Source organism: Herpailurus yagouaroundi, unplaced genomic scaffold (genome assembly GCF_014898765.1).
Source record: "Herpailurus yagouaroundi ecotype Mexico unplaced genomic scaffold, PumYag 77, whole genome shotgun sequence".
Lineage (NCBI taxonomy): Eukaryota > Metazoa > Chordata > Mammalia > Carnivora > Felidae > Herpailurus > Herpailurus yagouaroundi.
This window is the reverse complement of record NW_024412388.1, coordinates 40,821,682-40,847,301: the sequence shown is the minus strand read 5'-3', so window position 1 is coordinate 40,847,301 and position 25,620 is coordinate 40,821,682. Positions and strand designations below refer to the sequence as shown.

Sequence of the window (25,620 nt, the reverse complement as noted above, 5' to 3'; positions counted from 1 at the left end):
TGTCTTTGGATTTTGAAGTGAGTCTTTTATAGATAGCCTATAGTTGGATCATGTCTTTTTTATCCATTCTGCCTATCTCTGACTTCTAATTGGAGAGTTTAATCAATAATTACCGATAAGGGTGCATTTAGTTTGGCTAGTTTGCTGTTTGTTTTCTGTGTGTCATTCTTTTTTTCTCAGTTTCCTCAATTCCTTCATTATTGTCTCCTTTTTGGTTACTTGACTTTTTGGTACTGTACTGTTTTGTTTCCTTTCTCATCCCTTTTTCTGTGTGTTTTTTAGTTATTTTCTTAGTGGTTACTCTAGGGATTATAAATAGCCTCTCCATATTATAACAATCTGTTTTGAATTAATACCAGCTTAACTTCAGTAGCATACAAAAACTCTGCTCCTATACAGCTCCATTGCTCCCTCTTCATGTTGTTATTACACCTTACATCTTTATACATTCTGTGCTCATTAGTGTCAATTTATACATTTTGTGTTCATTAATGTCAATTTATAATCTTGTTTTATGCATTTGTTTCTTAAGTAATATAGAAAAAAGTTATAAACCAAAAATATAATAATACTGGCTTTTGTGTTTGCCTATATAATTACATTTATTATTTATTTATTTATATTAAAATTTTTAAATGTTTATTCATTTTTGAGAGAGAGAGACAGGAGCATAAGTGGGGGAGGGACAGAGAGCGAGGGAGACACAGAATCCAAATTAGGCTCTAGGCTCTGAGCTGTTAGCACAGAGCCCGACATGGAGTTGTAACTCACGAACTGTGAGATCATGACCTGAGCTGAAGTCGTCCTCTTAACTGACTGAGCCACATGAGGTGCCCCTTTCGTTTAGTGTTAAAGGATGGTTTTTTCTTGTTTTTGTTTTTGTTTTTGTTTTGCTTTAAATAAGTCATCCTACTGCTTTTTGGCATTTATAATTTCTGTTGAGAAATTAGCTGTTGATCTTATTGGGGGTCCTTTGTAGATGAAGTTCTCTCTCCTTTCATGATTCTTTTTGAGTTTTTAAAAAAAATTTTTTTAATGTTTATTTTTGAGACAGAGGGAGACAGAGTGCGAGTGGGGGAGGGTCAGAGAGCGAGGCAGACACAGAGTCTGAAACAGGCTCCAGCCTCTGAGCTGTCAGCACAGAGCCTTGGTGCGGGGCTTGAACCCACGAACCGTGAGATCATGATCTGAGCCGAAGTCAGATGCTCAACCGACTAAGCCACCCAGGTACCCCTCTTTTTGAGTTTTGATAGCTTGATTGTAATGTGTTTTGGTATGGATGTCTTTGCGTTTATCCTTTTAGGAATCTCTTGAACATTTTGAATGTGTAGTTTATTAAGTCTTTTACCAAATTTAATTAAGTTTTTAGCCATTATTAAAATATTCTTTCTGCCTCTTTATTTCTTCTCCTTCTGGAACTCCCTGTTATGCATGTGTTGGTGTATTTGGTGGGTCTCACTTATCTCTTCAGCTCTGTTCATTTTTCTTCGTGCTTCCCAGATTGGATAATTGCATTTGAACTACCTTCCAGTTCTCTATTCTTTCTTCTGCCTCCTCAAGAGTTGCTATCAAAACCCTGTAGTTAATTTTTCATTTCAGTTATTGTACTTTTCAGCCCAAGATTTTTTTCCTTGGGTTCTTTTTAAAGTGATTTGTATGTCTTTATTGATAGTCTCTGTTGACACATTGTCATTTTGGTTCCCATTAGCTCTTTGTTTATGGATTCTTTGAGGATGTTTAATATGATGATTGAAAATCTTTGTACAGTAAATCTGATGTCTCTTCTCCCTCACAGACCATTTCTGTTAGTTTCTCCTTTAAATGGGTCATACTTTCCTGTTGCTCTGTATACATCACAACTTCTTTTTTCACAAGTGGTTATTTTAAATATTATAATGTGATAACTCTGGAATTCAAGTTTTTACCTCTCCTTATGGTTCATTTCTGTTGCTTTCTGTGGGTTGTTATTTGTTCACTTGCTTTTCTAAACAATTTTTATAATTTTTTTTGGTGATGAGTTGTCTCTGTCTTAATCTGCTTGGGCTACAGTGACAAAATACCATAGAACAGAGATATTTTCTCATAGTTCTGAAGACTGAAAGTCTCAGCTCAGTGGTGCCAGTGTGGTTAGTTTTTGGTGAGAACTCTTCCTGACTTGCAGATGGCCACTTTCTCTCTTGGTTCTCATGTGGCAGGGACACACACACACTACACACACACACACACACACCAAGCACTCTCTGGTGTGTCTTCTTATAAGAGACGTTAATTCCATTATGAGTGCCCCACCTTCATGATCTCATCTAAACCTGATAATTTCCCGTATGCCCCCCATTACTGAGTGCCATCACAGTGGCACTTAAGACTTCAACATCTGAATTTGGTGGGCAGTGGGAGTGGGGTACAAACATTTGGTACATAACAGTCTCTGAAATCTTTCCTTAGTTGTGATCTGCTAATGGTATGAGAGAGATTTTTTTTAATATCTGGAGTAAAAAAGAAAATGAAAAGAGAAAAAAAAGAAAGAACGCAGGCTGTCTCTGTACTGGAGCACTCTAACACTTAGGCTGTTTACAACTCTCTCTTTTTTTGTGCTGAGCCTAGAGATGAGTCGGTAGGTTTTTCAGGTTTTCTCTGAGTAGGTGTCTTGCCTTGGACACGTGCATGGCTTTCTAAACTCCCAGTATTTTTTAGTGCCGTACTTTCCCAAAGAAATTGTCTTGCCATCTTTTTCTTCCAGGTTTTTGGCTTGCCTGTTATTTGCCTCCATTGGAATATTTTGTCCCAAGTGGCAGTGAGTTTTTCATTTGTCTTAAAATTTTTATGAAGAATGTCCTCTTCAGAGTATAGCTGCTCTTTCTGTACTAGGAGAATTTTGAGTTGGTAAAACAAAGGCGAGAGCCTTGAGTCAGTCCTTCAGGTAGCCTTGCACAGGTCACAGCAGACAAATTCTTTGAGAACAGTGTCTGCTCTGCTCTCTAGAACCAGGGACTAGGGTTCAACTGTAGGAATGTGGGTTAGTATATTCAAGACTTTTACAGAGCCAAGAGTGGAGAAAGGGAAATAAAAACATTGCAAAGCTTTCACACTGTTTTGAAGTCACCTTTTTCATGTTTCAGCATTTGTTTGATTTGTACAAACCTTTGACCAATTTCCAGAGTTCTGAGAAATTTGATTCTGACGGTTTTTGTTCAATTTTTTGTGTTTCTGTGGAGGGATTGGCTCTTGGAACTACCACCTACATGTTTTTCTGAGGGAAAAAAGGATGATGTCTTTGAGGAAGTGTATTTTGCTTGTGCTTTCCGATGTTTGTTGCTGTTGGGCTCACTATGTACCTCTTACAGTTTTTCTCTCCACTTCTTCCTGTGCAGCTTCTGCCCTATCTTAACTGTTCTTAGCTGCTTTTGTTACTATTTTGGAGCCTTTGGATTATCTCTGGTTTTTCATTCAGCTTAAAATGAAGATTGCCTTTTTTACTTGTTTCCTTTGTTATATTTTTATGGTGTCCAGGAATCAAATTATTCCCTTACTCCCCAAATTTCCCTCTTTAAAATTTTTTTTCATTTTATTTATTTTCATTTTTTTTAAACATTTATTCATTTTTGAGAGTGAGAGAGAGTATGAGTAGGGGAGGGGCAGAGAGAGTGAGAGACACAGACTCAGAAGCAGGCTCCAGACTCTGAGCTGTCAGCACAGGGCCCTATGTGGTGCTTGAACTCACAGACCGTGAGTTCATGACCTGAGCTGAAGCCAGATGCTTAACCAACTGAGCCACCCAGATACCCCCCCAATTTTTTTAATGTTTATTTATTTTTGAGAGAGAGAGGGAGGGAGGGAGAATCTGAAGCAGGCTCTAGGCTCTGAGCTGTCAGCACAGAGCCCTGTGTGGGGCTCGAACCTACAGACTGTGAGATCATGACCTGAGCCTACTGGAATGCTTAACCGACTGAGTCACCTAGGTGTTCCCTGCAGATTTCCCCTTTGGTCCTTGTAGTCAACCCTTCTTCCTATCCTAAGCCTCTGATAATTAATATGTTTTCTGTTCTTATAACTTTGCATTTTCTAAAATGTTACGTAATTGGAATTATACAGTATGTAAGCTTTTGAGCCTGGCTCAAAACACATTGCATAGTAATGTACAATAGCACATTGTACAATGTACAGTTGTACATTGTACAATTGTACATATGTACAATAGCATAATACATTTGAAGATTTATTGCCGTTGTTTTGAGTCATCAGTAATGTGTTCATTTTTGTTGCTGAGTAATTTTCTATTGCATGAATGTACAGTTGAAGGAAATTTGGGATGTCTTCTGTTTTTAGTGATGATGAATAAAGCTGTTATAAACATTCATGTATAATTTTCATGTGAACATAAGTTTTAATTTCTTAGATAAATAATACCTAAGAAGTAGGATTACTATATCATAACTTTCTAAGAAAATTGCTAACTAACTTTGCAAAGTGGCCATATAATTTTGAGATTCTTATGTAATACATATATCAGTGTATGAGAGTTCTGGTTCTTCTGCATCCTTACCATCACTTGATGTTATTGTTTTGGATTTTAGACACTCTAATGTATTGAAGTGGCATCTCTGTTTGTTTTACATATTCCTATTAACTAATGCTGTTGAACATTTTTTCATGTGTATTTATTTGTGTATCTTCTTTGGGGAAGTTTCTGTTGAAATCTTTTGCCTGCCATCCATCCATCCATCCATCCATCCATCCATCCATCCATTTGTTTATTAATTATGTTTATTTATTTGGAGAGAGAGAGACAGAGCATGAGCAGGAGAGGGGCAGACAGAGAGGGAGAGACCGTCCCAAGCTGGCTCCGCAGTGTCAGTGCAGAGCCCAGTGTGGGGCTTGAACCTCCGAACCCTAAAATCATGACCTGAGCTGAAATCAAGAGTCGGTTGCTCAGCCGACTGAGCCACCAGGTGCCTCTTTATTATTTATTTTAATTGAGTTTTGAGACTTCTTCTTATATTTTGGTTATTAATCTTTTATTAGGTGTGTTTTGCCGATATTTTCTCCCAGTGTGTGGCCTGGCTTTTCATAACCTTAACAGTGTCTTTCAAAGTGCAGTCATTCTTAATTTTAATGAAGTCCATTTTATCAGTATTTTTGGGCTTTACTTTAGCTGTTGTGTCTAAGGCTCCTGAAGATTTCTTAGATTCTTCATATGTTTTCAGCACTAAAATTAGAATGGAATTAATAAATGTAACTAGAAAGGTTTTAGTATCCTTTCTTTAGTATTAAGAAAGTAAAATGGGGCACCTGGTTGGCTCAGTTGGTTAAGTGTCTTACTCTTGATTTTGGTTCAAGTCATGCTCTCATGGTTCGTGAGTTCAAGCTCCACATTGGGCTCTGTGCTGACATTGTGGAGCCTGTTTGGGATTCTCTGTCTCCTTCTCTGCTCCATGCTGTGCAAGCTCTCTCCCAAATAAATAAACCTAAGAAAATTATGTTTTAATTAAGCCAGTATGTTCAAAATGGTCATCTCAACACACATTTAATAGAAAAATTATTATTTTTAAAGGTTTTGATTTTAAGTAGTCTCTCTACACCCACTGCGGGGCTCGAACTTACAACCCTGAGATGAAGAGTTGCATGCTTTACCAACTGAGCCAGCCAAGCGCTCTGAAAAATTATTATTAATTATTTTAATAATTTTTTTAAAAGCTTCTTTATTTTTTAGAGAGAGAGTGAGGGCCCGTGTGCGCAGTTGGGGAGGAATAGAGAGGGAGAGAGAGAATACCAAGTAGGCTCTGCACTGTCAGTGTAGAACCTGATGTGGGCCTAGTGGGCCTTGAACTCACGAACTGTGAAATTACAGCCTGAGCCAAAGTTGGGCCCTTAACTGACTGAGCCACCCAGGTGCCCCTTAAAAATAAAGAATTTATGTTTTAATTTTTGTTCTAACTCCCACCCTCACGTGTATTTCACACAGTATATCTTAACTCAGTTGAGGCACATTTCAGGGACTCCCTATCCATGTATGTCTAGTGGCTACGATATCAGAAAGCACAGATCTAGAAGTTTTAATAGTTTTAGGTTTTACTTTAAATCTGTTATTTATTTTGAGTTAAATTTTGTATAGGTATGGGTTGAAGTTCTTTTTACATGGTTGTCATCAGAAATGTTTTAATAAAAGCTCTGGGCAGTTAGAAATCTAGAGATTATTCTAGGCTCTAAAGCTCAAGATTTAAACATAGCTTTCTGTTACTGCTTCATTGTCTTTTATTTCAGTACAGTGTAAATTTACTTTGTAATTAATTTTCAAACCATATTTGTAAAATGCTAAGATGTGTTAGGGATTTAGTGTCTTGGCTTTATTCACATACCTTTTCAAACTTAAATTACACATTATGCTCTTTACCTTTTTAAGATTAACCTCCCCATTCGCAAACTCATATCTAAAATTCTTACTTTGGGGGCACCTGGGTGGCGCAGTCGGTTAAGCGTCCGACTTCAGCCAGGTCACGATCTCACGGTCCGTGAGTTCGAGCCCCACATCAGGCTCTGGGCTGATGGCTCAGAGCCTGGAGCCTGTTTCCGATTCTGTGTCTCCCTCTCTCTCTGCCCCTCCCCCGTTCATGCTCTGTCTCTCTCTGTCCCAAAATATAAATAAACGTTGAAAAAAAAAATTTAAAATTCTTACTTTGTTTCCAGGCATGTACTGGCATTGAAAACATTGATGAAGCTATTACATTGCTTGAACAAAATAATTGGGACTTAGTGGTAAGTACTTCTTTTTTTTCTTTTTTGCAGCTTTGTTGAGATATAATTGGCATATAGCATATAAATTTAAGGTGTATAACCTGATGATTTGATATACATGTATATTGTGACATGATCAACACAATAAGGTTAGTTAACATATCTGTCATCTCACAGTTACTTTTCTGTGTGTGGTAAAAACTTTTAAGATTTACTCTTTTAGCAATTTTGAAGTATACAGTGTAGTTTTGTTAACTCTAATTGCCTTGCTGTACATTAGATCCCCATTTATTCATTTTATACCTGGAAATTTGTATTTTTTGACCACCTTCATTCTGCCCTACCCCTGATAACCACCAATCTAATCTGTTTCTGTGAATTCCATTTTCTTTTAGATTCCACATAAAAGTGAGATCATACAGTGTTTGTTTCCTCAGAATTATTTCAAGAATTTTTTCTTTCCCTGACCAGTAATCAAATTTTATTAATTTTTCAGTGTCCTTAACATTCCTTATAGATGATTCAGCATACCATAGCCATTAATAATTTTAATCTCAGTGCACAAAATCTAAATGTCTTATCTTTAATATGAAGTTCATATTTAGTTCAGTATTAAATTACTAAATTATTATGAATTCTTAGATAATTATATGGTTCTTAAAGTTGTTCTCTTCTCACTGTGTATTAAGGTTCCTCTTCCCCTGAAATATTTTGATTGAGATGCTTGGTAGGAGAGAAAAGTCAGACATGTCTAAATGTCAGAATAATTCTATTTGATGTTTCCTCCTCACTTCCTGGAGCTCTCACTATTGATCACCCCTTTCTAAAGCTATTAAAGAAATGACATTCTTGTGTGGTTAAAACATTTTTTTTTTTAGTGCACTTCAGACAGTTTATTATAGAAGTGGTTTAATGTTTTGAATGGTGGGAGGCAGTAACTCATAAATCAAGTCCGGACACAGCACTACAGAATTGTAATTTATTTACAATTGCGAAGCAAACTATACATGAGTTGTTTAAAAAAAATTTTTTTTAACGTTGAATTTTGAGAGACCGAGACAGAGCATGAGTGGGGGAGGGGCAAAGAAAGAGGGAGACCCAGAATCCAAAGCAGGCTCCAGGCTCTGAGCTGTCAGCACAGAGCCTGATGTGGGACTTGAACTCATATACTGTGAGATTATGACCTGAGCCGAAGTCAGATGCTTAACCAATTGAACCACCCAAGTGCCTCATAAACATGAATTGTTTAACAGTATTGGAATAATACTGGTTGTGTTGGAACGACACAGGTGTCCCTCAGTGCCTTTGAAATCCTAAAAAAGTCCAAATTACAATTTTGAAGAAGTGTTAATTTTCAGAGGTAAAAACTTGAGATGTGGGCTTAGAGAGCTGAGATTAGATATCCAGCTGTGTTCAAGTCCATGCATGCATTTATATAATCAACCATTAATTATCTATGTGTTTTGTGAAGATTTACTACTTTTAATTTTTATACTCAAAATACGAAAAATCTTTATTTTCAGCTTGTACAACTAATTGTTTAACATTTTCTAATATATTATGCAAGGGTGTTTTCTTTTAATTGTGTGATTAAATTTTTCTAAATACAGATGAGTTAGTTCTAGTCCTCCTGTTTTGTAATCTGCATTTTTCACAACAGTGTATCACGAATGTCTTTATCTAAATAAATGTGACTGCTTGTTCTTTTTAATGTTCTTCTAATGTTTGCATGGTATTTCAAGGGATGGTTGTAGCATAATTTTACCAATCAGTCCTATGCTGTTAGACATTTAGGATTTTTGCAGTGTTTTGCTAATATACACATTACTGTAGAGAATATTGTTGAACATCGTGGTGTGTGTAACCTATTATTTTCCTAGAAGATATTGAATAAATTCAAATCATAAGTGAATTTCTGGGTCAAATTATATATATATTTAAGTTTTTGGATATTTATAGTCAATTGCCTTCCAGGATGGTTGTATTAATATGTACATTTTTGAGATTGTCTATTTCATTAAACCAGAGCTTCATTATTTTTCATATAAGAAAAATGTTCAAAGAACACCTTTGGTACTTGTCAAAGTTTACAAATGCATGAAATTATGGTCTGACTTGAAATCCATGCTTTTACAATGATACAATCTTCTTTTAAACATATTTTTATTCTTTCCTTCTTTTTTTCTTTTAAGTTTTTCTGTTAATCACCCTCTGCTCATCATGACACATGCACTCCTTAATCTCCATCACATATTTCACACTTCCTCCCTGCTCACCTCCCTTCTGATGACCCTTATTAGTTTGTTCTCTATGATTAAGAATCTGTTTCTTGGTGTGTGTCTTTCCCCCCCCCCTTTGCTTATTTGTTTTGTTTCTTAAATTCCACATATGAGTGAAATCATATGGTATTTGTTTTTTTCTGACTGACTTATTACTCTTGGCATTATACTCTGTAGCTCCATCCATGTCATTGCAAATGGTAAGATTTTATTCTTTTTTATGGCTGAATAATATTTCATTGTATATATATATATATACCATGTCTGCTTTATCCATTCATCAGTCAATGGACAGTTAGGCTGCTTCCATAATTTGGCTATTGTAAGTAATGCTGCTGTAAATATTGGAGTGTATATATCCCTTTGAATTAGTGTTTTTGTATCCTTTGGTTAAACAGTTGTGCCATTGCTAGATTGATTATAGGGTAGTTCTATTTTTAACTTAAAAATTTTTTTAATGTTTATTTATTTTGAAAGAGAGAGCAAGCTTGAGTGGGGGAGGGGCAGAGAGGGAGAGAGAGAGAGAAAGAGAGAGAGAGAGAGACTCAGAATCCAAAGCAAGCACCAGGCTCTGAGCTGTCAGCAAAGAGCCCCATGTGGGGCTTAAACTCACAAGCCGCAAGCAAGATCAAGACCAGAGCCGAAATCTGACACTCAGCGACTGAGCCACCCAGGTGCCCCTCTACTTTTAACTTGTTGAGAAACCTCCATGCTGTTTTCCAGAGTGGATGTACCAGTTTGCATTCCTACCATCAATGCAAGAGGGTTCCCTTTCTTGGCATCCTTGCCAACACCTGTTGTTTCCTGTTTTGTTAATTTTAGCCATTATTACAGGCATGAGGTAATATCTGGTTGTAGTTTTGATTTGCATTTCCCTGAATTGAGTGATGTTGTGCATCTTTTCATGTGTCTGTTGACCATCTGGATGTCTTCTCTGGAGAAATGTTTGTTCATGTTTTCTGCCCATTTTTAGATTGGATTATTTGTTTCTTGGGCATGGAATTGTATCAATTTTTTATGTATTATGGATACTAACTCTTATCAGATATGTCATTGGCAAATATATTCTCCCATTCCATAGGTTGCCTTTAGTTTTATCAATTGTTTCCTTTGCTGTGTAGAGGCTTTTTATTTTGATGAAGGCCCAGTAGTTTAATTTTGCTTTTGTTTCCCTTTGCCTCAAGGAATCTGTCTAGAAAAAAATCGGTCTGGCTGATGTCAGAGAGATTATTGCTTGTACTCTCTTCTATGATTTTTATAGTTTCAGGTCTTACATTTAGGGCTTTAGTCCATTTTGAATTTATTTTTGTGTATGGTGAAAGAAGGTGGTCCAGTTTTATGCTTTTTGCATGTAGCTGTCCAGTTTTCTCAACATAATTTGTTGAAGAGACTTTTTTCCCATTGGATATTCTCTTCTGCTTTGTCAAAAATTAATTGACCATATAATTGTGGGTTTATTTCTGGACTTTTATTCTGTTCCATTGATCTATGTTTCTATTTTTGTGCCAGTACCATACCGTTTTGATTACTATAGCTTTGTAATATAAGTTGAAGTCTGGAACTGGGATGCAGCTTGCCTTTTGTTTTCAGAATTGCTCTATTTGGGGTATTTTGTGGTTCCATATTAATTTTAGGATTGTTTGTTTCAGTTCTGTGAAAAGTGCTTGTCGTATTTTGATAAGGATTGCACTAAATATGTAGATTGCTTTGGGTGTAGACATTTTAACAGTATTAGTTCTTCTAGCCCGTGAGCATGGAATGCCTTTCCCTTTGTTTATGTCATCTTCAGTTTCTTTCATCAGTGTTTTATAGTTTTCAGAGTACAGGTCTTTTACCTCTTTGGTTAGGTTTATTCCTAGTTATCTTATTATTTTTGGTGCAGTTGTAAGTGGGATTGTTTTCTTAATTTCTCTTTCTGCTGCTTCATTATTGTATGGAATTGCAACAGATTTCTGTAGATTGATTTTGTATCCCGGTGACTTCACTGAATGAGTGTATCAGTTCTAGCGGTTTTTTTTTTGGTGGAGTCTTGAGGGTTTTCGTGTCATCTGCAAATAATGAGAGTTTTACTTCTTCCTTACCTATTTGAATACCTTTTATTTCTTTTTGTTGTGAGATTGCTGTGGATAGGACTTCCAGTACTATATTGAATGAAAGTGGTGAGAATGGACATCCTTGTGTTGCTCCTGACCTGAAGGGAAAGGCTCTCAGTTTTTCTCCATTAAGGATGATGTTAACTGTGAGTTTGTCATATATGGCCTTTATTATGTTGATGTATGTTCCCTCTAAACCTACTTTGTTAAGGGTTTTTATCATGAATGGATGTTGTACTTTGTCAAATGCTTTTTCTGCATCTATTGAGATGATCATAGTTTTTATTTTTTCTCTTACTAACACGATGTATCACATTGATTGTTTAGCCATTGAACCATCCTTGCATCCCAGGAGTAAATCCCACTTGATTATGGTGAATGATATTTTTAATGTATTGTAGGATTCTATTTGCTAATATTTTGTTGAGGATTTCTGCATCTGTGTTTTTCAGAGATAATGGCCTCTAGGTCTCTTTTCTTGTGGTGTCTTTGGTTTTGGTATCAGTAATACTGGCCTCATAGAATGAATGAAGTTTTCCTTCCTTTTCTGTCTTTTGGAATAGTTTGCGAAGAATAGGTATTAATTCTTCTTTAAATGTTTGGTAGAATTTGCCTGTGAAGCCATTTGGTCTTAACCTTTGTTTGTTGGGAGTTTAAAAATTTTTTTTAATGTTTTTATTTATTTTTTTATTCTAGAGAGAGAGGGAGAGAGAGAGCACTCATGCGAGAGCAGGGGAGAGAGGGGCAAAGGGAGAGAAAGAATCTTAAGCAGGCTCCATGCTCAGTGTAGAGCTTGATGTGGGGCTTGATCCAACAACCCTAGATCATGACATGAGCCAAAATTAAGAGTTGGATGCTACGCTAATTGAGCTACCCAGGCAGCCCTGTTGGGAGTTTTTTTATTTCTGATTCAGTGTTTTTGCTGGTAATTAGTCTGTTCAAATTTCTATGTATTTTTGTTTCCATTTTGTTTCTGTTTATTCACTTCTTCTAGGTTGTCCAATTTGTTGGTATATTGTTTTTCATAATGTTCTCTTATGATTGTATTTCTGTGATATCTATTGTTATTTGTCCTCTCTTATTTGTGATTTTATTTATTTGGGTCCTTTCCTTTTTTTTCTTGTTAAATCTGGCTAGAGGTCTATCAATTTTATTGATTTTTTTTTTCAAGGAACCAACTCCTAGTTTCATTGATTTATTATTTTTTAAGTTTCTACATCATTTATTTCCGCTCTAATCTTTATTATTTCCTGCCTTTTGCTCGTTTTAGGTTTTGTTCTTTTTCTGGCTTCTTTAGGTGCATCATTAGGTTATTTATTTGAGATTTTTCTTGGTTCTTGAGGTAAGCCTGTATTGTTATAAACTTCTCTCTTAGAACCACATTTGCTGCCTCCCAAGGTTTTGAATTGTGTTTTCATTTGTTTCCATGTACTTTTTAATTTCTTCTTTTATTTGTTGACCCACTCACTATTAAGTAGCCTGTTATGTAACCTCTCTGTATTTCTGCTCTTTCCAGATTTTTTTCTTGTGGTTGGTTTCTAGTTTCATAGCTTTGTGGTCAGAAAAGATGCATGGTATGACTTCACTCTTTGTAAGTTTGATGAGGCCTGTTTTGCGGCCTAATATGTGATGTATTTTGGAGAATGTTCCTTGTGTACTTGAAAAGAATGTGTATTTGTTTTTAGGGTTGAATGTTCTGAATATATCTGTTAAGTCCATCTGGCCCAGTGGTTCATTAAAAGCCGTTGTTTCTTTGTTGATTTTCTGTTTAAATGACCTATTTGATGTCGGTGGGATATTAATGTCCCCTACTACTATTGTTATTGTTATTATTATTATTATTATTATTATTATTTATCAATTATGTTTGTTATTAACTGTTTTATGTATTTGGGTGCTTCATGTTGGGTACATAAATATTTACAATTATAATATCTTGTTGGATTGTCCCCTTTCTTATTATATATTGTCCTTCTTTGTCTTTTTATAGACTTTGTTTTGTTTTTAAACTTTACTTATTTATGCTTATTACTTTCATTTTTTATTTTTAACCAAACTTTTTAAAGTTTATTTATTTAGTTTGAGAGAGACAGAAACAACATGAATGGGGGAGGGGCAGAGACAGAGGGAGAAAGAGAATCCCATGCAGGCTCTGCACTGTCAGCACAGAGCCTGACATGGGGCCTGGTCTCATAAACTGTGAGATCATGACCTGAGCTGAAATCAAGAGTTATATGCTTAACCTACTGAGCCACCCAGGTACCCCCAGACTTTGTTTTAGTCTATTTTGTCTGCTATAAGTATTGCTACTCTGGCTTTCTTTTGGCATCTTCATCCTCTCACTTTTTATCTGCAGGTGTCTCTAGGTCTAAAATGAGTCTTGTAGGCAACCTACACATGGGCCATTGTTTGTTTGTTTAATCCATTCTGTCACCTCATGTCTTTTGATTGGAGCATTTAGTCCATTTATATTCAAAGTAGGTATTGATAGAAATGTATTTATTGCCTTTTTATCGCTTGTATTGTGGTTGTTTCTGAAAATTTTCCCTGATCCTTTCTTGTCTTTCTTTCATGGGTTCCTTGTTTTCTTTAGTCATACATTTGGATTTCTTTGTTTTTATTCTTTGTATGTGTATTAGTAGTTTTTGATTTGTTGTTACCATTAGGTTTGTATATAACATCTTCTGCATATAGCAGTCCATATTAAATTCATGGTTGGGGCGCCTGGGTGGCGCAGTCGGTTAAGCGTCCGACTTCAGCCAGGTCACGATCTCGCGGTCCGTGAGTTCGAGCCCCGCGTCGGGCTCTGGGCTGATGGCTCGGAGCCTGGAGCCTGTTTCTGATTCTGTGTCTCCCTCTCTCTCTGCCCCTCCCCCGTTCATGCTCTGTCTCTCTCTGTCCCAAAAATAAATAAACGTTGAAAAAAAAAATTTAAATTCACGGTTGTTTAAGTTTGAACCCATTCTTTACTCCTTTCCTCCCCCTATTTTAGGTATATGGTATCATATGCTATGTACTTTTATATTGTAAGTTCCTTGACTGATTTTTTTTTTTTTTTACAAGAATACTCACTTTGACTACTTTTGTGTTTCCTACCTTTATACTGTCTTTTTTTTTTTTCTCTTTCCTTTCCACTCGAGTCCCTTTTGATATTTCTTGCAGGGCTGGTTTAGTGATCATAAACTCCTTTAGTTATTGTTTGGGAAATTATTTATCTCTCTTTCTATTGTGAATGATAGCCTTGCTGTACAGAGTATTCTTGGCTGCAGGTTTTTCCCCTTAAGCACTCTGAATATATCATGCCACTCCTTTCTGGCTTGGAAGGTTCTGCTGAGAAATCTGCTGATAGCTTTATGCGGTTTCTTTTGTATGTACCTTTTTTTATCTGACTGCTTTTAGTATTTTCTTTATTGGTATATTTTGTCATTTTAATTACAGTATGTCTTGTGGGTCTTCTTTTTTTGATTTTGATGGGGGTTCTCCATGCCTCCTGGATCTGGATGTCTGTTTCCTTCCCCAGATTAGGGAAGTTTTTAGCTATTTCATCAAATAAATTCTCTTCCCCCCTTTTCTCTCTTCTTTCTAGGCTCCTATAAAATGAACATCATTATGTTTGATGGAGTCACTGAGTTTCTTAAGTCTATTCCAGTATTGCATAATTCTGTTTCCTCTTTTGTTCAGCTAGATAACTATACATTATTCTGTCTTCTAGGTCAGTAATTCATTTCTCTGTTTCTTTCATCCTGTTGTTCATTACATCAAGTGTATTTTTCATTTTGATTATTTAGCTCTTTATCTCTGCTATGTTATACCTTATCTGGGTTAATTGTCTCACTGATGTCTACCACTTTTTTCTCAATTTCAGTAAGTAGCTTTAAATTCTCCATCAACCATGTTACTTATATCTGTTTCACTTAGATCTGCAGCTGTGGTCTGATTCTATTCTTTCATTTGGGACAAATTCCTGTCTTCTTATTTTTCCTAAGTCTCTGTTCCCTTTTCTCTGTGTTAGGAAAGTCATCAACATTTCCTTTTCTTGAGGGTAATGGTTTTATGAAGAAGTCCTCTAGTGCCCTGCAGTGTAGTGTATCCTATTTGCCTAGGGCCTGGCGCTTCCAGAAATGTCCCCACGAGTGCTGCATGTGCTCTGTTGTGACCTGCATGTGATAAAGTGACCACTTTATCCTTCAGGCCAGTTGTCTGCAGAGGCTCTCTTTGCCTGGGTTGGGCAGTGTTTGGTCCTTTGCCTGAAGGTGGCATTTTTTTTTTTTTTAACATTTATTTATTTTTGAGAGACAGAGCACAAGCGGGGTAGGGGCAGAGAGAGGGGAGACACAGAATCTGAAGCAGGCTCCAGGCTCTGAGCTGTCAGTACAGAGCCCGACATGGGGCTCGAACTCACGAACCATGAGATCATGACCTGAGCTGAAGTCAGATGCTTAATTGACTGAGCCACCTGGGTGCCCCTAAATATGGCATGTTTTAACTAGGTATGTTCTGGTCTGCTTATGAAATGAGAACTGTAGTTGCCACCACTGGAAGAAAGGCCTTGCAGAACTCCTGGGTGGGCGTCATGGTGTTGGCGGGGGTTTTGGGTGGGTCTTCTTGGGGAGAGGCCACCCCACTGGGACTGAGGCAATTGTGATTGGGAAGGTGGTTCTTCTGAAATATGGGGAGGTGGGGCTTAGTTTAAGCAAGTTAGGTAGCAAGTGTCGGCGCTGTGCTTGTTCCTGCTGGTGGCCCTGTGCTTATGCTGAGGGGTGGGTGGGGAGAAGTGGTATCTGCCAGTTCCATTGTTTCCAGCAGGGTCTTTCTGTGAATGCTGCCTCTCTGGGACGTGTTCCAAGATGAGCAAATAATCTCCCCACTGCCTCAGGTTCTCTTCAGAACAGTTTCCATGCTGTATGTCCATAGGCTGTTTATCCTGCTTTCTCTTCAAGAGCAGCCACAGTGTCCTTTGAGCTCTCTCAGAGCAAAGAATGTTGACCTTTAATACTCTAGGCTTAAACCCCTGCTGGTTGCAAGAACTCCTGAAATTTGGGCCCTGACGCTTTCCAAGCCAATTGCTGTGGGGATTCGTTTTTCCATGTGTTCTCCTGTATCCTGCTCTCTCACCCTTGTCTGCAACTGGGGCTCTCCCCACCACAGCAGCCATGATTTGTTTGTCTCTCAAATTGCATCTCTGCATTTTGTACCTTCTTTGAGGTGGCCTCTTTTCTTCCTTTAGTTGTGGAGTTTGTTCTGCCAGTCTTCAGATAAATTTCTGGTGCATTTTGGTTGATTTGATAGTTATCTAGTTGTATTTGTGGGATGAGGCAAGCCTAGGGTCCTCCTACTCTGCCACCGTATCTTCCTAATCTGTTGTGCTATATTTTTTTTTTAATTTTTTTTCAACTTTTTTTATTTATTTTTGGGACAGAGAGAGACAGAGCATGAACGGGGGAGGGGCAGAGAAAGAGGGAGACACAGAATCGGAAACAGGCTCCAGGCTCTGAGCCATCAGCCCAGAGCCCGACGCGGGGCTCGAACCCACGGACCGCGAGATCGTGACCTGGCTGAAGTCGGACGCTTAACCGACTGCACCACCCAGGCGCCCCTGTTGTGCTATATTTTTATCAGAGCACTGTATAGATGACATGTCCATGATTTCTATGGAGATGGAAAGTGTCAGGAACTTATTCAGAATAATGTCTGCAGGTTTCTTGTCTTGAAGTTTTTTTTTTTTTGCAATCTCACGTGCATTATTTAGTTTGTGTATTTTTAGGGTGTCTTTTGGAGAGGTTGATATAAATTGTTGTTTGAGATTAAAAATCCCCCCAAGCTAATCTTGTGTGGTATTGATGAAAGGAGTATGGGATGGAGTTAAGTGAGGTTGTGGGCTTAGAGTGATGGAATACAAGTCTTTCATCTGAAAATTACCAGTTGTGGTGTCAAGGGGAGGGGGCAGGAAATGAATGTAAACTCTTTCCTAATGTCCTTTCTGTTGGTCCATGTTCTTTAGCTTTGAAGGGTAAAACATTAATTGATTCTGCCTTTTTTTCAGTCCATTCTATCTAGAATATTGTAAAGGACAATTTTCCTAGGTAGTGTTAAATAATTGCGTGGCACGAGTACTCTTCTTCAACTATTTCTCAGTTATTTGATTTTGGAAAATATTGTAATAGCACTTGGCTTAAAAACACTGGTGTTAAATTTCTGCAGAAATGTAATTTCACACTTTTTGGGGCCCACACAAAAGCATCAGGATCTCTCTCACAACCTTAATCTTTGGGTTTCTTTTGAAATATATGTCCTAACTGGCTTTTCTCTGCAAATAATCCACTTGTATCCACAGTAAAAATTTGCTGTGCTGTGTAACTATATTCTATACATTCTCTCATTGTCCTATTTTTATACAAGGTTTATGCTTTTAAAAAATGAAACTTGAATATTTTGAATAACTTACTACTAGTTCAAACTTTTCATTGGTATCATGGCACTTTTTATATGGTGTTTTATGTATTTTGCCTGTGCAGGGTATTTTATCTTTCTAAATTATGATTATCACTGCTCTATATTTTATGGGCCTTATGGAACAGTTTGCATAATTTGAGTTTTAAACCTTGGACATATCTATATTTAAGATTTCCTGTATATATCAGTTCAACTTCTCCCGTGTTTTTGTGCCCATTTTGCTAGAGAAGGGTAGAGAAATGTGAGTTAGGTACCACAGTTTGGGATTGTGATGATTTTAAGAAAGCCCATTACATCAGTACTGAGTGTTTACAGTTTATCCAGATTTATGCTAGATAGAGTAGGATCTTAAATAAAGTAACAATATATGGTAGCTGACTTTGATAAGTGTACTGAAAATTTGATAAGACATCTGGTTTCTTATACATGTATATTATACTCAAATGGGAATATCTTCTTGAAAAATAATGATTGCAAGTATTTTTGCTATTTTATAGATGTAGACACAAATTACATATTCTGTATGAAAATATCACTGAGTCCCAGGAATTTTAGTTATTAGTCACTTATCCCGATCTTGTACATTATTTTCATTGTATTGCTATTCACAAACTAGTGCTTCCAAACCCTTTTCTAAGTACTCCCCAGTTGACTCTATTTTGGGGTAACTGTAGGTTATATATGCAAAAGTTCTGAAAACAAAATAACATGAAGTTTAATTCTTCTTTTTTTAACATTTATTTATTATTGAGAGACAGAGCATGAGCATGGGAGGGGCAGAGAGAGGAGCAGACACAGAATCTGAAGCAGGCTCCAGGCTCTGAGCTGTTAGCACAGAATCCGACAAGGGGCTCGATTCCACAAACCACGAGATTATGACCTGAGCCAAAGTCAGACATTTAACCAACTGAGCCACCCAGGCACCCCACATGAACTTTAATTCTGTTGGGCAGTATCTCGAGCTACTGTTTTACTTGAAATGAAGACTGTAGTTTTACTCTGCCTGCCTCCATCTACCTCAGACTGAGTTTTCACCTTGTTTTCACTTACATTTAAGAGATTAACGTTGTTATGGTTGATTTCCTTCCTTGCAGATGAGTATAATCACTATAAATTTTAATGTAGGCTCCAGATTTGACCCAGTGTTCATTTTTTGTTTTCTGTACAGAAGAGTTTGTGCCAGTGGAGAATAGAAATCTATATAGTTTGTGTTGTGAGTAACCAAAATGTGAGACAGTTAACTATAGTGAAAACCCATTGTATTCATCTTGAATCAGGAGGCTGGCTTTTCAAATCTCTTGTCATTCTTTTATTGAGTATGGTCTAAGCTGAGTTACTTCTTTCTGAACTTTTTTTTACATATAATAAGGGGTTTGGATTAAATTACATTCAAGATCCCTTGATACATGAAATGTTTATGAAAAATTGATTTATGTTCTAATTCCTATTAAGATTCTGTAAAAATCAAATATGAATAGTAATATAAGCAAAAATTTTAGTAGAACTTCATCAGTGTTTGGAATACTTGTATACATACCATTTTGTTTAATCTTTTTAACAACTTTGTAATGTAGAAAATGGCAGGACAAGATGCTATGCCAGTTGTTTCACAGGTCTGTATATATGAAACTCTTTCAATAAAATAAAATTTCTAATAAGCTCAAGGAGATCTAGGGAAAGATATTTGACATATACTTGATAACCCAGTGCCACATGAAAAGTAAAAGTAAAAAAAAAGTAAAAGTAAACCTGGCCATACTACATATTAAGTACTCTATGCTCTTAGGGAATGATTTTTGAACTTTGCACCATAGTTCTGCTCTAGTTTTCTGCCTGTGCTGACATAGCTGTTTTGCTGAAGAAAGACTCTATTCAGAGTGCTTGTATTTATCTTTACATGTTTCAAATTAATGCAAAAATGAAACAAATCTTCCTATTTATTTTTGGATCATTATTAAATTACTAGTCTTCATTGGTAGATTTGTATTAATAGAAGCTTGTATGTAGTGGTAAACACTGAAGAGTCAAACGTAAGGAAAATTATCATCCACATAATTTGTCTCATTTTCAGATTCATTGAGGTGCTTTGAGATCTTTCTATTACACCAATTTTCACTTTTGAAGAAATGTATCTTAATGATTACCCTAAAATTCCTTAGGAAAATTTCTTTTGCTACCCTACTCAGGATGTGGCTGTAGAGTTCCTTGAGTGTGTACTGCTTTTCTACTTTATACAAGTGTTTTGAACACCTGCAGTTTTATGAATGAACTAGTTTAGCCAGTGATATAATGAGTCTCTGTTGTCATCAGAAAGCAGCCAAGCATTGAGTGCTGCCCTTCATCAATGGCCATTAGACACTGGCTTATACTTGCACAGATCCTTGCTATGACAAAAGAGAAGTTATTGTGAAGGAATATCTCATATTAATTTCTCCTCTGCTATAGCCTTCTTTGTTTTCCTTCTTTTTGAGGGACCATAAGCCCATTGTTCTACAGAAGTTTTCACTTTTTCAGTTTGTAATTTGACTATCATTCCATCTCTACCATCTGCCCTTTTATTGAGGGTGTACTTTGTGCTAGGTATTACGTCAAGTGGTTTACCTACATTATTTCATTTAATCTTCAGAGCAGTTCCAAAAGGTGGATAGGTAGGTATTAGGTTTTTTTTATAGATGAGAAACTGAGGCCCAATAAAGTAAACTGTACATGCTTGTGCATCTGATAAGAAGTAAAGCTGTGATTCTGAACTCTTGTCTGTAAAGCTGTGATTCTGAACTCTTGTCTGTCAATCCATAAAAATGTTCATGCCTTTAAAGTCATGGTATTAAGTTTTCCATAGCAGTGTGTGTGTATCTATCTCCTCTTTACTGCTATATTTTCCTTTCCGGCATTCACAACTAATTTCATATTGTCAAGTGAAAGAACTTTTGCTTTGGTTACCTAGTGGTACTTTAAATATATTTATGCATTTTTTTTTAAATTTTTTTTTCAACGTTTATTTATTTTTGGGACAGAGAGAGGCAGAGCATGAACGGGGGAGGGTCAGAGAGAGAGGGAGACACAGAATCAGAAACAGGCTCCAGGCTCTGAGCCATCAGCCCAGAGCCTGACGCGGGGCTCGAACTCACGGACCGCGAGATCGTGACCTGGCTGAAGTTGGACGCTTAACCGACTGCGCCACCCAGGCGCCCCTTTATGCATTTTTTTCAAATAGATTCTAAGATTCTGAAAGAAAGTGCTTGCATTTTGTTTTTAATGTTTATTTTTGAGAGAGAGAGAGGGAAAGCACATGCATGTGAGTGGGGAATGGGCAGAGATGGGGGGAGGGGCAGAGAGAGAAGGTACAGAGGATCTGAAATAGGCCCTGCGCTGACAGCAGAGAGCCTGATGTGGAGCTCAAACTTAAGAACCATGAGATCATGACCTGAGCTGAATTTGGACACTTAACCAAGAGCCACCAGGTGCTCCAGGATTGTGTTTCTTATTAATTTTGTCTTGGCACATGATATTTGTTTAATAAATGCTTATTTGACTGCTTTTCTTACTAGTACACTTTAATTTTTTTTTTAATTTTTAAATGTTTATTTATTTTTGAGAGAGAGAGAGAGAGAGAGAGAGAGAGAGAGAGAGGGGCAGAGTGTGAGCAGGGGAAGGGCCGAGAAAGAGGGGGACACAGAATCTGAAGTAGGCTAGAGACTCCAAGCTGTCAGAGCCTGATGTGGGGCTTGAACTCACGAACCATGAGATCATGACCTGAGCCAAAGTTGAATGCTAAACCGACTGAGCGACCCAGGTGCCCCCACACTTTAATTTTTAAGTCTATTTTCCATCCCCATCTTTTGCATATTTGACAAGTACTTGCTGTTAAAAGACTTATTGCTAGTACTCTTCCTTACCTGGCAAATATAAAGTTTGAAGAAAGAGGGAGGATAACTCAGATACCAAGGAATATGATTGGGCTGATTTAATTATCTCTCTAATAACATTTAGATGGTCTTCTGTTGCAGCTTTTTAAGTAATATGTCTGAAAACAAATCCCTTCTGTCTTTTCTCCTTCTGTTTATTTCTGGTTGTGCTAATCTGGTTGTGCTAACATAAAGAAAGCTCTTCACATGACCCAACCTGTCTGAAGTTTTTCATCAGTTCTCCATCTCAGGAGACAACTTAAGTACAGTGAAGGACTACTGCTATTTAAAGTGTGATTAAGTGGATGTGAAAGAATTCTACCTTTTAGAAGAATACTTAAATTTTTACAAACATGAAATTGTCAGTTTACCAACCTCAGCAGTGGTTCACATTATCAAAACATAACTGTTTGATGTCTACGTTTTTACCCCTGACTGCAACTTGACTTTCTGCTTATCTTTTCATTAGATTTTGCTCCATGTTGTACTACTTTTGTTTTAAATATAATCTCATTCTAGAGGTACTTCCTTGCATGACCCAAACATCTCTTTTGTAAAACCTAGGTTAGGTAAAAGTTTAGAGACTTTAAGACCTAGTAAAAAAGTGGTGTGTTAATTTATGGTTAATTAATAATGTGCCCACATTTTGTTGTGTGAATGTTTTGTTGAATGAAATTTGAAACTCTGGCTAATATTTATTGTTTTTTGATTTCTAGTATACTTGTTTAACCTATGTTTTAGAACATGCAGTTAAACTAATTGAAATCATGAGGAGTCAGCTCACTGCTGTGAAACTAAGCTAAAAGCTTTATGCTAGTTATGAAAGAAGTAGTATATGCTACTTAATTAAGGCTTGAACATTTAAAAGAAAATAAAAATTTAAATGGTTTTGTTTTTAAAATTGATCAGTTCTGTCGGATGCATTTTGATTTTGATGGTTTTTTAAAAAAATTTTTATTTACTTTTGAGAGAGAGAAAGAGACAGACAGAATGCAAGTAGGGGAGGGGCAGATAGAGGGGGAGTCACAGAAGCTGAAGCACGCTCCAGGCTCCAAGATGTCAGCACAGAGCCGGCCCTGGGGCTCGAACCCATGAACTGTGAGATCATGACCTGAGCCGAAGTCAGATGCTTAACTTGACTGAGCTGCCCAGGTGCCCCTGATCTTGATATTTTATAAAGCTTGCTAACCTACAGGTTAGCTTGATTTTAAAAAATGGGTATATTTTCCACAAGTTACCTTCTTATATGGTACTTAACTAATTTATTTCTGTTACTTGAATTGTTTTAAACAAAATATCATTGCAGCAGTGTCCTTGGTTAGCACACCTGTAAGTGTGATGACTTGCAGTTCCTCTTGCTGGTTTCTAGGATCAGCTGACATAAATCAGTGTGTGCTTAGGAAGGAAAAATATGGCACTTAGAATTCCTGTTTTCATATTTATACTGACAGTTTTTAAAAATTTTGCTACTTAGCAATAATATAACTTCTTAAAAATTTTAGTTATACTTCTGTATTTAAGGAAGAGGCAGTTAAAATAATATGTTCACATAAAAATTTATATTTCCTTTTATAGCCCCGTAGCTTCTCATTTTCTTCATTCTCATTAATTTATTAAAAATTTTTTTTTGCAATAAGAATGCTTAAGACCTACTTTCAGCAACTTAATTTTCTTTTAATCCATTTTTGGATTTTTTTGTTTGGTTTGTATTTTGTTTAGCTTGATGTTTTGGTAATTTTGGTGTAATCGTCTAATACTTCTTTCTCTCTTATGCATGGGTTTCTGTACAAAACATACTTGCTCTATGTCTTAAAAACATAGTTCCATAGTTCTTCAGATACCAAGGTATTCTAAGGTAAACTATGTTTTGTCTGTATCTAGTTTAGTTACAGGAAACTGAACAGTGGAGTTGTTCTTTGAATACCTCTGTCACAGAATTTGGGTGATCTTTTGTAGCTTAACGTCGAGAGCCCTCTCCCATTTAACCCTCCCTATTCATTATGATGAGCTTCCATAATAAGTCTAGAGCATGTATGACTTCATACAGCCAAATTAGCCTATAATCTCCAACATGCCTTAAGCATTCCTTTTGCTAAGCTTATGCTTTTCCTTTTCCTTATTGATCATTCAGATTTTATCTTCCCTTTTTCTTAAAAGAAATTTATTTATTTATTTATTTATTTATTTGAGAGAGGGATGCACACAGAGTGAGCAGGGGAGGGGCAGAAAGAGGGAGAGAGAGAATTCCAAGCAAGCTCTGCACTGTCAGCACAGAACATGATGTGGGTCTCAAACTCATGAACCATGAGATTGTGACTTGAGCTGAAACCAAGAGTTGAATACTTAACTGACTGAGCCACCCAGGCATACCCCTTATCCTTCCTTTGAGGCTCACTTGAGGTCTGATCCTTTCTATTATCTAGAAGCCTCTTCTCTTAGGACACTTGTCTCTGAAGCTTTGTATCTGTTATTGTGCCTTTACTACACTGTTCCTCTTCCCTTTACCCAAACAGTGTGCATATACATGTACAGGCTTAAAGAGAATGGGTAATATTGTTGAAAGAATTAGGATGACTTTCACCTAGAGTGTGCAAGGATGTACTTTATGGCTAAGTGTACATGTTGATTCATGGATATAGCTTGGAAAATCATTATGCTATACCTTTAATCTATGGCTAACAGCTATGTAGAAGAAATCTTTGAAGATAATTGAGTAGTCTTAATGTATTACCACATTATTGCTAACATGTTGGCTTTTTTTTTTTAAACCAGGAAGTTTATTATCTTTTTCTGAATGTCAAAATTGAGGTATATTTCTAAAGGTCAGGTCAGTAGTCTCTATAGGCAGAGGTCTGTATTTTAGGGATATGGCAAGTCTAATAGCACTCTCATAAGTACCTGGCTTGAATTTGTGATTTACTATTTTTTTTCTTAGTGGTTGATCTAATGCATAGAGGATGAATATTTTTAAAACATATAATGATTGATAACAGTATGTGTAGAACATGAGGATATTTAAAAATGTTAAGAAATTATAGAAGAGTTGCAGAATACTTCAGGGTTCTTGATATCCTTTATCCAACTTCTGTTCACATTGACATCTTACAGTATAGTTGGTAACACAGCACAGTATAGTTGGTGTGGTAACAATTAGTACAACTGGTACAGTACTATTGGTAATTTTAGTACCATACTATCACAATAGTACTATTTTACTGTTGGTACAATATTATTAATTGAACTATAGACCTTATTTGAATATCACTAGATATTTTACTAGTGTACTTATTTTGGTTCAAGATTCAAGCTAGAATCCACAGTGCATTTAGTTTTTGTGTTTTTGTAGCCTTCTCTAATCTGTGATAATTCCTTAGTTCTTTGTTTCATGACCATGACACCTTTGGAGAGTATTGATCAGGTATTTCATAGCATATTCCTGAGTTTGGAGCTGTCTGGTGTTTTCTCATAATAGACTGAACAAATGCGTTCTTGGTAAGAATATCACAGATGTGATTTTGTGCCTTTCTCATTGTACCAGGAGACGTCTAATGTCAGTATGTCTTATTACTGGTGATGTTAACTTTGACACTTGGTTAAGATGATGTCTCCCAGGTTTCTTCACTGTAAAGTTACTGTTTTCCTCTTGGTAATTTGTAAATGTCTTATGTGCAGATATTCTGAGACTATATAAATATCCTGTTAAAATTTTGCCCACTGATTTTCTGTCTTCTATTAATTTGTCGTTATTCTTATAAACATTATTCTTAAAAACTATTTTTAGTAGTTTTCTTAGTTTTGCAAAATAATCTTTAAACAATCAGAATCTGCATTTAAATAGTAATATACTGCTTCATGTGTGGTGTGATGGCCATATAACACTTTGTTTCTAATTCTTCTCTCCCATCTTTTGTATTTTTGTTCTCATGTTGTTTTAGTTTTGCATGTGCTATAAATACAATATGTTGTGACAGGTTTTGCTTCAAACAGTTTTCTTTTAGAACAATAAAATGTATGGAGAAAATAATTTTATTTTACTTAACATTTGTGTCCTTTCTTTGTGTAGATTTAAGCTTTTGTCTGGTATCATATTCCTTCTGCCTGAACTCCTTCCTTCCTTCCTTCCTTCCTTCCTTCCTTCCTTCCTTCCTTCCTTCCTTC

At 36.5% G+C, this 25,620-nt stretch overlaps 1 protein-coding gene across 3 annotated transcripts in view; it reads left to right on the top strand.

Annotated features, from left to right (window-relative positions):
- The window catches only part of FAF1 (Fas associated factor 1), a 529,666-nt gene that overhangs the window by 65,386 nt on the left and 438,660 nt on the right, over positions 1-25,620 (top strand). For 2 of the 3 annotated variants that reach the window (XM_040470190.1, XM_040470189.1), the window contains exon 1: positions 6,679-6,753. Coding sequence is in view for 1 of the 3 variants with exons in the window: in XM_040470188.1 (XP_040326122.1) it covers positions 6,685-6,753 (69 nt within the window). In the remaining 2 variants the exon portion in view is untranslated. Of the gene's footprint in view, positions 1-6,678; positions 6,754-25,620 lie in introns of those variants that run through there. The other variant, XM_040470188.1, reaches the window with a different exon arrangement.